Below are 16,437 nucleotides of genomic sequence, written 5' to 3'. Positions count from 1 at the left end.
GATCTCACTACATTTATTGGCGGTCTCACCAGTCTTTTCGAGGGCCTTACTCAATTTATCGGCGGCTTCTAAACAGTTCTTTAAAGACTTTAAAAGTGTGGTTTTGAACTCTATATCCAACAGTTTGCTTTCCTCCAATTCTGTCGTTTGTGTCCTGTTTCTTTGTCTCGGCATTTTTTTATGCTTCGCTGTGTCGATAGAGTGCCTTTCTGTGCTAAGTGTCCCAATTACCTGAGGTAGACACTCTTGGTGCACCCCCTTGTGGGCTTTGTGCACAGTCTTGTTGTGGTTAAGCCTTGATTGTTGTAGTTATCACTGTGAGGAATTGACCTCCAGGCCAATTGGCTGTGAGAATCAGCTGTGTCTGCGGTGGGAGAACTTCTGTGCTGGAGACACCCCTCTGGGGCAAGACTTGCTTCAATGGGGCTTTGGTGCTCACTGAGTCTGCCCCCTGAGTGTGTCTTTTATGGTTCCACGGAGCTGCAAACTGGATGGTCCCACTCTGACCTCTGGGCTTCCTGGCTCCTGGATCTCTAGGGAGGTGCTAATCTAGCCTTTGCCTGAGGCTATCCAGCAAAAGCCTCCCTGCAGGGCTTGGGCGGGGTGGGTCCCACGGGATCACAGGGCGGGATCACAGGGCGGGGTTAGCAATTATGGCTGCTCTCAGTCTTGCCCTCAGAGGCTCTGCTTCTCAGTGTCCCAGTAGTCGCTGCAAGCCCCACGGAGAGAAAGCTGCCCTAGGGTTCTGAGCGATGCCAGACAGTCCCGCTTCTCCCGTATGAGTGTGGGTCCTTAGAGACTTGCCCGGAACTGGAGCTCAGAGCCTGAGACTCCCTCCCGATTGAAAACGACAACCGCGCCCTCAGCCTCCAGCCCGCTCCGCATGCACTCCGAACCTTAGTATTTTACTTCAGCACTGCGCCTCCTCTGAGCCTCGGTATGCTTTTCTCTTTCCTCCTAGTTGTAGAACATCCACTCAGCCAGCTTTCCTGTGGTTCTGGATGATGTCCGTTCCGTCTTTTAGTTGTATTTTTGAAGTGGTTGTTCGAGGCAGCAAACTCCCGTGTTTACCTATGCCGCCATCTTGGTTTCTCCTTGATTCCTGGGTTGAGGTTGTGAAAATTAAAGCAGAAACCTCAGATAGTGAGGGATACCATGTTACTCAAATTATTTGTTTGTGTATTACGATAGCAAATGGGAGAGCTCAGCTAGCAAGGGATAAACTTTATCTGTACGTAATACTCCGTATATTATTTGAAACCTTGCACACCATAGACAGGTAATAACATCTTACTATTGCCTTTGAGCATCTTAAAAATTAAGTGTATTTCATGTTTTCTTAATTTTAGTAATTACCATGAACCATTGGTATGTTTTGAGAAAATGCTGCACCCTTATTTGTATCTTTTTTGGGTGTCAGCCTCTGTGCAGGAGTTGTTGGGCCATTAGGACTTTCTGATCAACAGTTAATGAGCTGTTGGCATGCATTACTCACTAAACAACCTCTCAAGAAGTGTTTTCTTAATAACCTGGGATCTATTTATGATCTAACCCATCAGTACAAACTTTAAAATAGACTAGTGTATATCCATGTTTTATTTACATAATTTTAAAAGTATATACATAAGACCCTAGTTATAATATTTATAGTACAATATACCTTATTTTACTGGTTACTGGTTTTAGTACTTTATATTAACTTAATGTTTATCAAATATGAAAATTTTTTTAAATAAAGCATTTATTAATAGAGATTAAGTTCTTACGAAATCTGTTCAGCGGAAGCTTTAATGTATTTTATATCATTATTCTCTGGTATTAAACAGTTTTTTCCCTGCTATTAACCTATTAATTTATTACTCCACAAAGGAAACATTTTAACATATTTACTATTCCATTGACATAAACAGTCTGGTGAAATTACAAGTATTTCTATTTTTATACCAAATTTAAATTCCTATTTAGCTAAGATTATATCACTGGGCCAATTTTGATTTAACCTAAAGTGAAATTTTACTCCTCATTAGCAAACTAATTCATTACAGTATTTGTTTATAATTATTTAGTTTCATAAAGTCTTAACTTTGAGATTAAAAAATGTGACAAAATTTTTTTTTCTAAAAACGATTTAATTAATTCATCTTAGTAAAGTTTATAATAAGCTATATAAAGATTAGGAGGTAGAACTTTATTTTCCTTTTGACAGAATAGGTAACTTCCCAAACTGCCATTTTTCACATGACGTATTTTGCTTTTATTATTTATAGTGACACGGTTCCCCCGGCCTATGTCACCCCTTCAAGATGTGTCTACTATTATTGGAAGTCGTGAACAATTGGCAGTGCTACTACAACTTTATGATTACCAGCTGGAACACGAGGGTACAACAGGCTGGGAGAGTTTACTGTGGGTTGTCAATCAATTGTAAGTTCCCACCTTCAAAATCATTTGGTTCAAACTCATTCAGTTGATTGGAAGATAGCTCACTATAGTTAGCTTGGCCCTTTTGTTATAGAAGATATAAGAAAATATAAAAAAGTAGAACAAAATCTAACTTGGCAGCATCTCTGGTGAACTTGTTTAGGAGAGGAGATTTAAACCACTGGATGTGTAGTGATTTATCTACAAAGATAGTGCTGCTGTGTTATGTCAAAAGAATCTGTCTTCTGGCCTTGTTGATTAATGGTGATGATGGATTTTAAACTATATCCAGACTTCTCATTTTTGAGGCTAAACTGGATGCCACAATAGCCAACTTCTTGTGTGAAGCATCAAAATTCATTGATTCGAGTCTCATTAACTTCATATTCAGAATTCTACCAGAGTTCCATATATTTTATGACAAGCGGTTAAAATTTATTTTAAGAAGTTTATTGAGTAGAATGAAAACTTAAGACCTTTTCATAGGGTCTCAAACAACTCCTTTGTTTTCCAACTTTACTGTCTATGAAAACCAAAAAATAAGAGGTTGTAAGATTGCATTGTTTCAGAAATTGGCAAGGAAACAGTAATTTATATGTATCCCCTGCCTATTTTTCTTTCCTTTCATATTCAGGTTGCCACAACTTATAGAAATAGTTGGCAAAATTAATGTTACTTCAACTGCCTGTGTCCATGAATTCTCCAGATTTTTCTGGCGCCTTTGCCGGACATTTGGCAAAATTTTTACAAACACTAAGGTAAAAACTTGTATTCCATATTTTCTTATATGCAAGATCCATAAAAATGTAATGTGTTAATTAATGCTATAACAGAGTAAATAAGAGCATGAGCCCTTCCTTTATTCTAATTTATCTTTTAATATCTTAGAAAATTATGATAGCAAAAAAAAAAATTCTAGTCCGTAATATTCTTATCTTTATATTTGATTTTCAGAAGATGATTTAGCCTAAACTTAGTTTGTATCCAGATTTGGATAGAATATCTACTCACTGTTTCAGCATAGAAAGTACCAATCCTTTGAATATGCTTCTGATCTACCACAGATATTGAAAGCAATTATTTGCTCAGTACACTTTAGTCAAAACCTCAGGTGACTGTAGAACTAAAGCACCTTATATAGAAGACTTACTTTGTGGATACCGGCTCTAAGACTAGCATGGAAACTTGAGATAAATGCTGCAGTTTTCAGTCACTAGCAAAAGTAACTTTTGTCACATTTGCTTATGCAGGTTATTTTGTAGTTTTAGGTATTAAAATGTCCATGTCCTTAGATATCAATTTCTTCTTTAATCCTGTTAATCCATTAGTCTTCATGGAATGTTGTTAAGCAAGTTCTTTAGAGACCTAATAAAAACAAAAATATGTAGTAGCTATAATCAAATGTTAATCAAGACATTTAAAAGGTAAGAATTTTGTTCAGCTCTTTCCTATTAAATCTCTCATTTCTGAAACATTTAAAGCAAAAACGGTTTGCTATAGTTGACTGGATGAAATTCAGAAAATGAGTTATGTCCCTGTTATGTTTGTGACCTATAATAATTTATCTGGGCTTAGTCTTTTCATGTGTGAAATGAGGAAATTGCTTCAGTATCTTTTTGTTTATAGAACTGTAGATTAATCTTTAAATGGGGTCTTCACCTCAATTTAACTTGAATATGTAAATGAATGCTTGACCTGCCAATAAAAGGGGAAAACCAGACCTTGATGTTACTGTAGAATAAACAAGATTATTTTATATTTTTCACTAAAATCTAATTATCAAATAAAATTTGATTTTACTGTTATCAATAGTGACAAAAATTATTTGGCATCTCTAAAAGAAGTAGCTACTATTTTTTTTTTTAACAAAAGCAAGTAAAAGTCTACTTTAGCACTTACCAGTAAGAGATTGACTTCAGTGACCTGAAAACTGAAATCTGTGATGATGTTAATAATAAAATATTGAAACAATCATTAGTTCTAACTTAAAATATTTAAGTGAAATTCAGTATTTGATGTTTAAATTTTAAGGAATTTAAAATAAAAGACTAATTTAAACAGATGGATATCACATGATGAATATGTTACTTGTTGCATATCTTGAATGAATGCAATTTCCTTTTCATTCCTTCTAAATACAGCAAATGTTTTGTTCAATAATTTTGATCATATAATAGCTACCTAAATAGCCCTTCTATCATCAGGTTCAGTTTTAGGAGGTGGTAATTTCAAGCATTTAAAATCATCTTGGAAATTAATTTAGTGAAGTAAACTAAAGGTTCTTCAGAAAATACTTGCTGACCTGAATTGATTTTATAAATATTTTATCTCTTAAAGTATTATTTTTAGTAACCTGACTCTTCTTTTATCCTAAACCTCTTAAAAATGATTACATTTCTGAACACTTGAATCAATGGTCTATAAAGCAAAATAAATAAATATATAGTAGTATTAAACATTTCATTTATTTACTCATCAACTGGTCCATGAACCTGAGACTTTTTTGGATCTTTTCTTTGGATTGCTTAGGTAAAACCTCAGTTCCAGGAGATTCTAAGACTATCTGAAGAAAACATTGGTAAGTTTGTTACTACTTTTAAAAACAATTGGGTCTCTTTATTCATGAAAAGTACTATATTTAATATATGCAAATTGTATAAATGAACTATCTAGTACAATTGAAAAGGAAAATTTATAGTATGGAGCTCTTCCTTTTACAACTGTGTGACATTTAATATCCTCCTCATGAGGTGCTAGTGAAATTAATCTGAGATTTTAAAGAAACCACAGGCTTAAATGGGTAGCTCCAGCCCTTCTGTTGATAGTTTTCAACTCGCCTGTCTTAAGAAGTCTAGTTATAGCATGTTGGCCTAAGAACTTGTTCATGTGTGGATCTTACATCCCTATGTATTTTTCTAGTTTTTAGGGATAAATTATGGAAAATGTTAGGGAAAAAAATATGTATAGTATAGTGCTCCTCCCCTTTTTTTGAATGTACACATCAGCAATTTTCCACCTTAAAAAAAAAATGTTTGTATTATTTTAGAGAGGAAGGGAGAGGGAATGAGAGAAACATCAATCAGCTGCCTCTTGCAAACCCTCTACTGGGGATCAAGTCCACAACCGAGACATGTGCCCTGACAGGGAATCAAACCGGCGACCTCTCGGTGGGCCAAACAATGCTCAACCAACTGAGCCACATCATCCAGGGTTTCCAACTGTTTCATCTTATGGCACACATAAACTAATTACTAAAATTCTGCAGCAAACCTAAAAATATATATTTTTTGCCAGTCTGACAAAAAAAATAGGTGTAATTTTGATTCATTCATACAAGATCTTGGCTATTGTTGTGTTGGCTGTTGTCATTTTTTCATTTGACAATATAAGTAAAAGAGGTCAGTGCCCCTGACCAAATAGTCAGGTATTGCTGTCTTAAAATTTTTTTGTGGCATACTGGTTGAAAATCACTGATAGTTGGTATTATCTTTTAGTTAACTATTAATTCTGATGATAAATTAATGAAGAATATTTACCTATTTTAGAAACTCACAGCTTTTATAATTATTAGTTATCTATGGGTGTTTAGCTGTTTACATAAGAAGTGGGTTACTAACTCCTGTGTATACAGTGCATACCTATGAATTCAATTTATATTCCTAGCCTCAGATTTACCTCTAAACTACCATAGTCTTACTCAAACAATGTCAATATTCCCTTAAAGAAAAAAAAATTACTCTTACCAACATAATAAATAAATGTCAAATACTAGTTGATATGAATTTGGAACTTCCTTTTTTGCTAAAATTCCTTTAAGGAAGTCAAGTAAGACACCTTTTCAACTCAGTTTGTTTCTGAAGAGAATTTAAAACCATATAAAAATAGGGAAAAAAAGTAATAAAAATATTTTTAGTACATAAAAGCAAATAAAAACATTCAAAACAGTGCCTAAAGGTCAATAAGCAAGAGCAAGCTATTGGTATTATAAATAGTAACTGTCATATCACTTCTGGAACCTTTCTTTTGAAATCATCTACAGGTGCTACATTTTAAAAAAAATCTCACTTTCCAGTAGTCACAAGGCATTCTCCTGTGGTTGGATGATTCTCTGTTTCCCCTGCTTTAATTAGCCTGATTCCTGGCTGAAAATCCCTATAGACCAGGGGTGGGCAAACTTTTTGACTCGAGGGCCACAATGGGTTCTTAAACTGGACCGGAGGGCCGGAACAAAAGCATGGATGGAGTGTTTGTGTGAACTAATATAAATCCAAAGTAAACATCATTACATAAAAGGGTACGGTCTTTTTTTTTTTAGTTTTATTCATTTCAAATGGGCCGGATCCGGCCCTCGGGCCGTAGTTTGCCCACGGCTGCTATAGACGCAGTGGTTCTCAACCTGTGGGTCATGACCCCTTTGGCGGTCGAAAGACCCTTTCACAGGGGTCGCCTAAGACCATCCTGCATATCAGATATTTACATTACGATTCATAACAGTAGCAACATTACAGTTATGAAGTAGCAACGAAAATAATTTTATGGTTGGGTCACAACATGAGGAACTGTATTTAAAGGGCCAGAAGGTTGAGAACCACTGCTAGAGGATGCAGGAGGGGCTCTGGAACTAGACTAGTACTAGATACTAGGTAGTATCTCATATCTAGAAGCAGATTAAATAATATACATGTAGGTGCCTCCTTTAAGCTGAGTGCCTTTACATTTCATTGAATACTACAGTTTGAAAGCCTACAAATTTATGAAGAACTGTTTATATGAACAGTTGGGAGGTTCTTAAAGAAAACTCTGATTATGGAAATGAGTATAGCATCTCATTTTGGTTATTAAAATTTTTCCCCATCTATCAAAAATGTTTATGCTAATGGCTCTGTAAAAAGTAGTACATTATATTTTTATAACTCCCAGTAAATATGTTTTAATCAAAATTATTTTTCAAAGTAATGATAATATTTATTTGTAAGCCTTGTAACCAGTTGTAACTTTAAATATTAACATTATGACTTTTTGCTTTGCATTTAAAATATACTAGAATTTTAAAAATTATTTTCATAATTTTAGATTCCTCAGCTGGAAATGGGGTCCTCACTAAAGCCACTGTCCCCATTTATGCAACAGGAGTTCTTACGTGTTATATTCAGGTAAGGGCAAAAATCCTTTTACTGGAAAATGTAGAAGTACTTTCTACTAGTTACCTAATATTATGTCTTTTTAATGTGTATAGATGAAAATGTTACCCATAAAGGAAAACAAAGCATTTATTCATTTTATTCGATTTATTATTTATAGTGGGAGAGCATATTTGAATAATAAGTCTCTGAGTAAAATCTCCATTGAATAAATAACTTTAGAGAATGTGTTCTTCTTGATACTTTGTTAGAAGTGTTAGATTGCACTTATTTAGCAGTTTCCTTCTCTTTTATAATGAATTTTTCATAACAAAGTACATGTTAGGTAAAGCAAACTACAAAATGCTACAGAATACTGTACTATCATCATTTTTAGCAAAGTACTTTTTTTATACATTTTATTTTTTATTCTTAAAATTTTTTTTCAATTACAGTTTACATTCATTATTATTTTGTATTAGTTTCAGGAAAACAACATATTGGTTAGGCAATCATATACTTTACAAATGTTCTGCTGATATTTACAGTACCCACCTGACACCATACATAGTTATTGCATTATTGACTGCATTCCCTATGCTGTACTTTACATCTCCATGACTATTTTGTAACTCTCAATCTGTACTTCTCAATCCCTTCACCCTTTCCACCCAGGCTCATAACCCTGCCCTCCCCTCTGGCAACCATTAATCTTTTCTCTATATCTATGAGTCTGTTTCCGTTTTGTTTGTTCATTTATATCAGTGGTTCCCAAACTTATTTGGCCTACCGCCCCCTTTCCAGAAAAAATATTACTCAGCGCCCCCTGGAAATTAATTTTTTTTTAATTTTAATAGCAATTAAACAGAAAGATATATGTATTAATGTTTCTACCTTTTTCGTAAAATATAGTAAAGAAAGGTGTAAATTAGAAACATTGAAGTTTGAAATTATGAAACTATTTATTGAACTCAGAATAGAAAGGTAATACAAAAAAAGTTAAAACAAATGCACCTGTGGCCATCACCGCTCTCCTGGATCGCTGCAGCGCCCACCAGGGGGCGGTAGCGCCCACTTTGGAAATCACTGATTTATATTGTTCTAGCAAAGTACTTTTTTTTTTGTTAATCCTCACCTGGGGATATTTTTCCATTACTTTCAGAGAGAGCAGAAGGGAAGGAAGGAGTTGCTGGTAGAGAGAGAGAGAGAGAGGAAAATATCAATGTGAGAAACACATCAGTTGATTGCCTCCCACACACACCCCGACCAGGGGTTGGGGAGTGAACCCACAACTGAAGTACGTGCTCTTGACGGGGCAGCAAACCCAAGACCGTTCAGTGCACAGGCAACTCTAACCACTAAGCAACACCGGCCAGGGTGTAAAGTACTTTTTAATCATACTTTATTTTTCTTAATTATTACTGCATAATAAATTATCCCAAAACATTAATGGGTTATTCTGGCCCATTTATTTGCTCATGGGCTTTGCTCAGCTAGGTATCTTTTCTGTTGGTCCTGCTGGTGGTCACTCATGTTTCTGCTTTCAACTGGTTGGTTGGCAGGGGGCTCAGCTAGGATGGCTGATCAGTCTCCTTGTAATCTTAGGGCCTATTTCTCTCCATGGGGCCTCTGGAACAGCAGGGCCAGACTTATTGCATGGTGGCTCAGAACTCCCAAGAGTACAAAAGAATCTGCTAGGCTAAGTCTTGGGCCTAGAATTAGCACATCACTACTACTATATTCTACTAGAGGCCCAGCGCACGAAATCATGCGCGGGTAGGGTTCCTAGGCCTAGCCTGCAATCAGGCCCATCTTCTGCCTGCTTAGCAGTCCCCAGTCCTGCCCCACCACTGCCCATCCTGGTTCTCCGTGGTTCCCCGTTTGCCATCTAGTAATCAGAGCCTGCGGGCCAGGGGGAGGGACCAAGAGGTCTGCCTTCTGCCTGCTTAGCAGTCCCCAGTCCTGCCCCACCGCTGCCCATCCTGGTTCTCCGTGGTTCCCCGTTCGCCATCCAGCGATTGGAGACTGCGGGCTCGGGGAAGGGACCAAGAGGTGGTCAATGCATCTCATAGCCACTGGTCGATCGATCGTTCTGGTCATTATGCCGTTATGGTCGCTGGCCTTTTATTATATAGGATTGGTTAAAGCAAGTATCAGCCCAGCCCAGATTTAGAGGAGAGACCTAAACAAGGACATGAACCAGAAGGTGTGGTTCATTGGTAGTCACCAATATAACAGACTACTTAACATTATTTTACGTTAATAACAGACACATGATGTGTACTAAGGCATATTAGTCATTTTTAAGCGTGAGGCAAGTTCCACTAGTAAGGTGAAAATATTGACTCAGGATAAAAGCATTTTTGGAAATTAGAATGTGAGAATCAGAAAGGAAAACCTGTTTTCCTGAATTTTCTTTCATTTTTTTAATAACATTTATTTTGCCTTTTGAATTCAAAGTACAGCAATTTATATTTATTACACTCTTCTTCCAAAACAGATATGAACCATCTTATAATATTAAAATATAGTTCTACATTATTCGCACAATACCTTGCAATAGAAGCTCCAGTTCTGTTAAAGTAGCACAGTATTTTTTTTTTTTTTTAGAGAGAGGAATGGAGAGGGAGAGAGAGAGAGAAACATCAATGATGTGAGAGAATCATGGATCGGCTGCCTCTTGCATCAAGCCCACAACCTGGGCATGTGCCCTGACTGGAATTGAACCCTGACTGTGACCTCCTGGTTCATAGGTCAACACTCAACCACTGAGCCACGCCAGCTGGCCAGTATTCTTTTAAACTTTCGTTTTCTACACTAGTTCTTAGACTACCTCATGATGTGGTCTCTCTTGCTGTTCTTAAATTCATAGAGATTTAGTCCTAACACATGCCAGGCACAATAGTACAAATACCATTCTCCTCTCTGTTTAATTTTAGAAGCTGTTCCAGCATAATAACAAGTGTGATGTCAAAATTTTTCTCTCTCTTGTTTAACCCCTGCAAGTTTGTATGTTGATTTTGACCACAAATAGTGTTTTAAAGCATAATAAAGTACCAAGTACAAAGTTTGCCTCAGGGTAGGCCCTCAGTAGATTTGTTGAATAAATGAATAAGGATATATCTTTTGAGTCACTATGTGAAGTCCAAATATCTGAAGAGATAACTTTTTAGTTTGATTTAAAAAAATGTAATTGAGGTAGCTATCATAGATTGCCAGTGTTACTTGTTTTAGGAAGCACATACCAGCAGTTAATATTTTTGTTACTAAACAAAATTTTCTGTTAGGGTAAATCATTGCCCTTTTGCTTTGGTTAACAAAAACTATCTATTTTGAATCCATTACATAAGCAGTATATCTTGTTTTGAGCTTTCAAAAATGAGAAATAGGATTGTAGTAAATTTCAAATAAAAAAATCCATGCTCACTTAGAATTGTAGTTCATAGCTCTTATTTCACACTTAACTTCTTTCAGTTCATTTAACCAATTTATGTATACTTTTTGCTTGACATAGGCCAGTGGTCGGCAAACTGTGGCTCGCGAGCCATATGCGGCTCTTTGGGCCCTTAAGTGTAGCTCTTCCACAAAATACCGACTTCTGCGCATGGGCCACGAAGTTTCAATTGAACTGTAGATGTGCTCCCGCACGTGGTATTTTGTGGAAGAGCCACACTCAAGGGGCCAGAGAGCCGCATGTGGCTCGAGAGCCGCAGTTTGCCAACCACTGACATAGGCAACTAAAAATGGGTGAAATCACTATTTCAATGTTTCTCTAATGCTGATTTGTCAGTCTAAACTTTTCACTAAGTAGACTATCATGATCTAAAACTGTTACAACAATCCTTTATTCATGCTGATCATTACTATTGTTGATTCTTTATCACTACCTCATTCTAAATTTGTCTTACTATGTAGAAAAAACGGTAGGTGATAATCCAGTCTTCCTCTGGAAGCTGTTTATTGTTGATTTATTATATCCCTAATGACAAAAAAAATGGTATCCCTAATGACAAAAAACTTGACTTTAATTTATTATATATTTTCTGATAGAATGTCAAATTCCCTTTCCTTTCAGATTCAGGTTAATTTAACATAGAGTTGTGTGTGTTTTTAACATTCCTTGTTTAGCAGACTTGCTTTTAAAAAATATATTTATTAATACAGTGCTGTGTAAGAAAAAATACAAATATTTTCTGATTATTAAAATAATAGTTCGTTAAAGAAAGCTTAAAGAAATATGGATTATTTTTCAATCAAGGGCGCAACTATTTCTTTTCAGAACACAATTGTCTATATTTCATCAAGCATGCAGTTTCTCACCACTAAGATGTTGCAAATAAAATTTCTTGCAAATCAATTTTCTACTATTAGGGGGTAGCTGTTTTAATTTGTATTTAATTATTTAGAGCTAAAATTAACGGGAACTAAAATTGGAAAAATAAATTTTAATGAGAGAATATACCTTTTTATGTTCTAAACCCAGATTGTGTAATAAAACTTTCTGCAGTGATGGAACTAGTCTATATCTCAGCTGCCCAATAAGGTAGTTGCTAGCTACATGTGGCTATTAAGCACTTGAGTTGTAGCCAGTGCAACTAAGTCACTGAATTTCTTCTTTCACTTAATTTTTAATTTAAATTTAAATATGAATAATCACATATGGTGGGTGGCTACCATATTGGACAGCACAGATCTAAATCTTTGAAGTAAGGTAGTCTTTGTCTTCCTAGCACAGTGATTATAGATATGCTTAATAAATACTTTTAATTAAAATGCTTCCAAATTAGGATATTTTCCCCTTATTTGGTAAATTTTTCTAATGAGAGATAGTAAATTATGGTTTTAATTGTACTTGATTGCTTGGAAATTCATTATCAGTCTTTTTCCTCTGTAGGAAGAAGACAGGAAACTGTTAGTTGGATTCTTAGAAGATGTAATGACCCTGCTTTCATTGTCTCATGCTCCTCTTGATAGCCTGAAGGCTTCTTTTGTGGAACTGGGGTAAAAATAATAGCTTACAGTTTTTTAAAAGCCATATACAATTTTTATATTGGATTTATGGAATATATATTTTTGGTCTAAAAAGATTGGTTATACACATCAGCTCTCTTGGTTTTGAGACAAGATTTTTTGTATTTTGTTTTTGCATATTTTTATATTCTTAATATTTTGAAATCAATACATTATAATAAAAGTGTGGGGAAAGGGCACAGACTTATGTTTTCTTTAAAGCATTTGGAGAAATAAAATCAAATACAGATTGAAGAAAATTTTGTTTTTCCAAAACTGAAAAAGGAGCCCCAAGTGAAAGCCAGGTCATTAGGCTCCTATTTCTGTTCCATTTTATTGCCTAGTCCCGCTCATACTCACATCATCTATTGCTAAAACAGTGTTAATCCAGTCTTCACTGAAAACAGGCTTATACATTTATTAATACTGTCTTGCATTGTGATGGGTTTCACAGAAAGCTTGCCCTTCCATATAGATGATTTGAGTTGATGTTATTTGATCTTACAACAACCATATGACATAGATAGGACATGTATTGCTTCTCTAATTTTGATATGGATAGTTAGATCTACAGAGGCTGTAAAGTGCCCTTCTGACTCTTAGTCTGGCATCCTTTCTTTTTTATCTCATAGGTAAATTTTATTTTTCTTTATCTTTTTATAATTTTAACTTTTATGCTATTAAAGAATTGAAATTTCTATAATAATTTTAGCATAGAGAAGCTAAAAGTATAATTTTTGAGTATGCTGGAAGTTTGTAGTTTTATAGGCTGACGTCCTTTTTTAAGGAATCTTAGATGTAACACATTAAACTATATGCCATGTTTTACCAATATTTTATTATTAATACTCCTTATAAATGTAATATTTTTCAGTATACCCCATAAAGCACTGTGGCTCTTTTTTTAACATTGATTTTTTTTCTTTCAGTGCAAATCCAGCCTACCATGAGTTATTGTTAACGGTTTTATGGTATGGTGTTGTCCATACTTCAGCACTTGTGAGGTGTACTGCTGCTAGAATGTTTGAGGTATGTAAACAAATGCTTCTCTTGGTTCAGATTATAATGATTTTCTCTAGAAGAGGGAGAAGGGAATGTTTAAACAAAAATGGCTTTGCATACCATGTTATGTTGCTGTGTGTTTTATGGTATTGAATAGTGTCTAGTTGTGTACTGTGTGATGGGGCAGAAATTTAGCTTTGATATATTTAAGAATGTGGATGTTATTCTTAAATGTCCATTCCGTTTCTTGAATTTTCTTTTAAATCGTATTTTAATTTCCATTCTATGTAAATCTTTCTAACCACTCTGTTTACTGAGTTATGTGGCTACTAAAATAAACTGAAGCAATATATTTTTATTTTTATTTTTTATTTTTTTAAATATATTTTATTGATTTTTTTACAGAGAGGAAGGGAGAGAGATAGAGAGTTAGAAACATCGATGAGAGAGAAACATCGATCATGTGCCTCCTGCACATCTCCTACTGGGGATGTGCCCGCAACCCAGGTACATGCCCTTGACCGGAATTGAACCTGGGACCTTTCAGTCCGCAGGCCGACGCTCTATCCACTGAGCCAAACCGGTTTCGGCAGAAGCAATATATTTTTAAAGTTGTAAAATATAGTTGTATTCATGAGTAGCATTAAAAAATTTATTAATGTAGTTATGGAAATATTTGTTTTATTGATTATTCTTACTCCACTATTCCCTCACATATCATATCCAGAATAGCATCCCTATAGATTATCAGCCCACAGATTTATAAGAGAGAAAAGACTGTTCATGTAATTTAACTAGATTTTCTTAAATTGCCACCTACGCAAGTTAACTATGAAAATTGAAGTACCTATCTTTTGTACCCATCATAGAGGAAATATGCCATTGCCTAAAAATATACATATATCTAGAAATGGTATTTTAGCACTAAAATTGGTTTAGAGTATTTCTTATTGCTATTGAGTCTTGCCATAGAGCCAGACTGCCTGGGTTCAGTGTCTGTCTCTGCCACTTAGTCGCAAGTTCAAACTTCTCTGTGCCTCAGTTTCCTCATCTACAAAATAAAGATGATAATAAGTATCTATCCCAAAAGATTTTTGTTAATATTAAGAATTAATACTTGTAAAGCCTTTAAAACAGTGCCTGACACATAATGAGAATTTAATAAATGTGTTAATCATTATTGTTTGTTTTTTAATTTATGCTATTCACACAATAACATAGTAGTTTAGGGAGCATATTTATCCCAACTAAAGTTTCTCAAATATGCATGTGATTTTAAAATGTCTGAAAGCATTTATTTCCATAAGAAAAATGGGATAATTCAATTCTTCCTGAATTTCAGAATTTTCCACAGTTTAAGATACATTGCAATTGAAGGATAGAGCTCTGATATATTTAAAATGTATAATTTCTGAAACTTAAATATGTAAAATAGATTTGTGGAATTCAAAGAAAAGTTTATTGTTATCTGGAAGTTGAAAATTCTCTGTCCATGTTACTCCCTCAGTCACTCCCTCAGTTATTACTTATATTTAATTTTAAAAAAAAACTATAATCAAGTGTTCTTTGTCATGGTTAATGTCAAATTAAAAATTCGGTTTGATGTCTAGTATAAGTTCCTTTGGGGTGTAAATAATTTTTTATTATTTAGTATGCTGAAAAAGAATAATTACCATGAAAGAAAAAAGTCTTTCTTTAATTCCTTCTTTCCCACAAAAGAAAAAAAAAAAAAAACCCCTCCTTTAAATGAAGAGCTATTTCTTTAATATATGCTCTTCATAGGATTTTATTCTTAGACTATAAAAACTATTGCTTTTAAACCATTTGTTTCTAAAATGTATGTATACACTGGTGAAGCAAATCATTTAAGTGGAGATAATTTAAATAAATAAAATGAAGCATCCTCCCATTTTATTTGTGTTTGAACTTTTTTCTACCTTATTTCTTATATGTGGCTTTGTCAGGTTTTCAGTTTCTATGTTTGCTATCAGTGCTGGTTGTAAACTATACCTATGCTTAAGCAGTTTTCAGTGTTCTCTCGGGTTGATTATGAGCTTCTGAGTCTAATTTGAGAGATTTATTATAATACTTTTTCAAATTCATTTATGATAAATTTTCACTGATCATGCTAGTAAAAGTCATGGTTACTTTTTTGTCAATAATCTGTACTTTAAACTAAATTGTATTAAAGGAATAAGTATATTTATAAGATTTGTTTTGATACTAGTAGTTTATAATTATGCCTGCTCCCCCACAAAAAAAAAATAAGTTAATTTAAATTAAAAACATAAAAACAGGACACCTAAAATAAAATTTTTTTTAATGTGAGATCAGAAACTATAGAAAAGAAGGCAAGAAATTATATACCAGGAACGTAATATGAGATACTTTAGTGAAATTGAACACTAAATTTAGCTTGAGTTTTCAGACGCAGAACAGAAAGGGAAAATCCAGTCAGTCATGTGTTCTTTTTTTTATTATTATTATGTTTTTATTGATTTCAGAAAGGAAGGGAGAGTAAGGAGAGATAGAAACATCAATGATGAGAGAGAATCATTGATTGGCTGCCTCCTGCACACCCCCTATTGGGGATCAAGCCCACAGCCCGGGCATGTGCCCTTGACCAGAATCTAACATGGGACCCTTTAGTCCAAAGGCTGACGCTCTATCCACTGAGCAAAACCAGCTAGTGCTCAGTCATGTATTCTCATCCTATCTAATAATAGACAAACATGGTAATTAACCGTACCTCCGACATGCTTCCCATTGGCTAATCAGGGCGATATGCAAATTAACTGCCAACCAAGATGGCGGCCGGCAGCCAGGCAGCTGAAGCGAACAGGAGGCTTGCTTGCTCCAGTGATGGAGGAAGCCAAGGTTCCCC

General features: G+C 34.8%; 1 protein-coding gene across 4 annotated transcripts in view; it reads left to right on the top strand.

Annotated features, from left to right (window-relative positions):
- KIAA1468 (KIAA1468 ortholog) overlaps positions 1-16,437 on the top strand; it is a 103,829-nt gene that overhangs the window by 66,577 nt on the left and 20,815 nt on the right. For all 4 annotated transcript variants that reach the window (XM_005881789.2, XM_005881788.2, XM_014529646.1 and 1 more), the window contains exons 17-22: positions 2,268-2,424; positions 3,056-3,179; positions 4,951-4,999; positions 7,495-7,574; positions 12,436-12,542; positions 13,481-13,580. In XM_005881789.2, the coding sequence (XP_005881851.1) occupies positions 2,268-2,424; positions 3,056-3,179; positions 4,951-4,999; positions 7,495-7,574; positions 12,436-12,542; positions 13,481-13,580 (617 nt within the window). The remainder of the gene's footprint in view (positions 1-2,267; positions 2,425-3,055; positions 3,180-4,950; positions 5,000-7,494; positions 7,575-12,435; positions 12,543-13,480; positions 13,581-16,437) is intronic.

This window comes from Myotis brandtii, unplaced genomic scaffold (assembly GCF_000412655.1).
Source record: "Myotis brandtii unplaced genomic scaffold, ASM41265v1 scaffold69, whole genome shotgun sequence".
Classification (NCBI taxonomy): Eukaryota; Metazoa; Chordata; class Mammalia; order Chiroptera; family Vespertilionidae; genus Myotis; species Myotis brandtii.
This window is presented reverse-complemented; position numbering and strand designations above follow the sequence as displayed.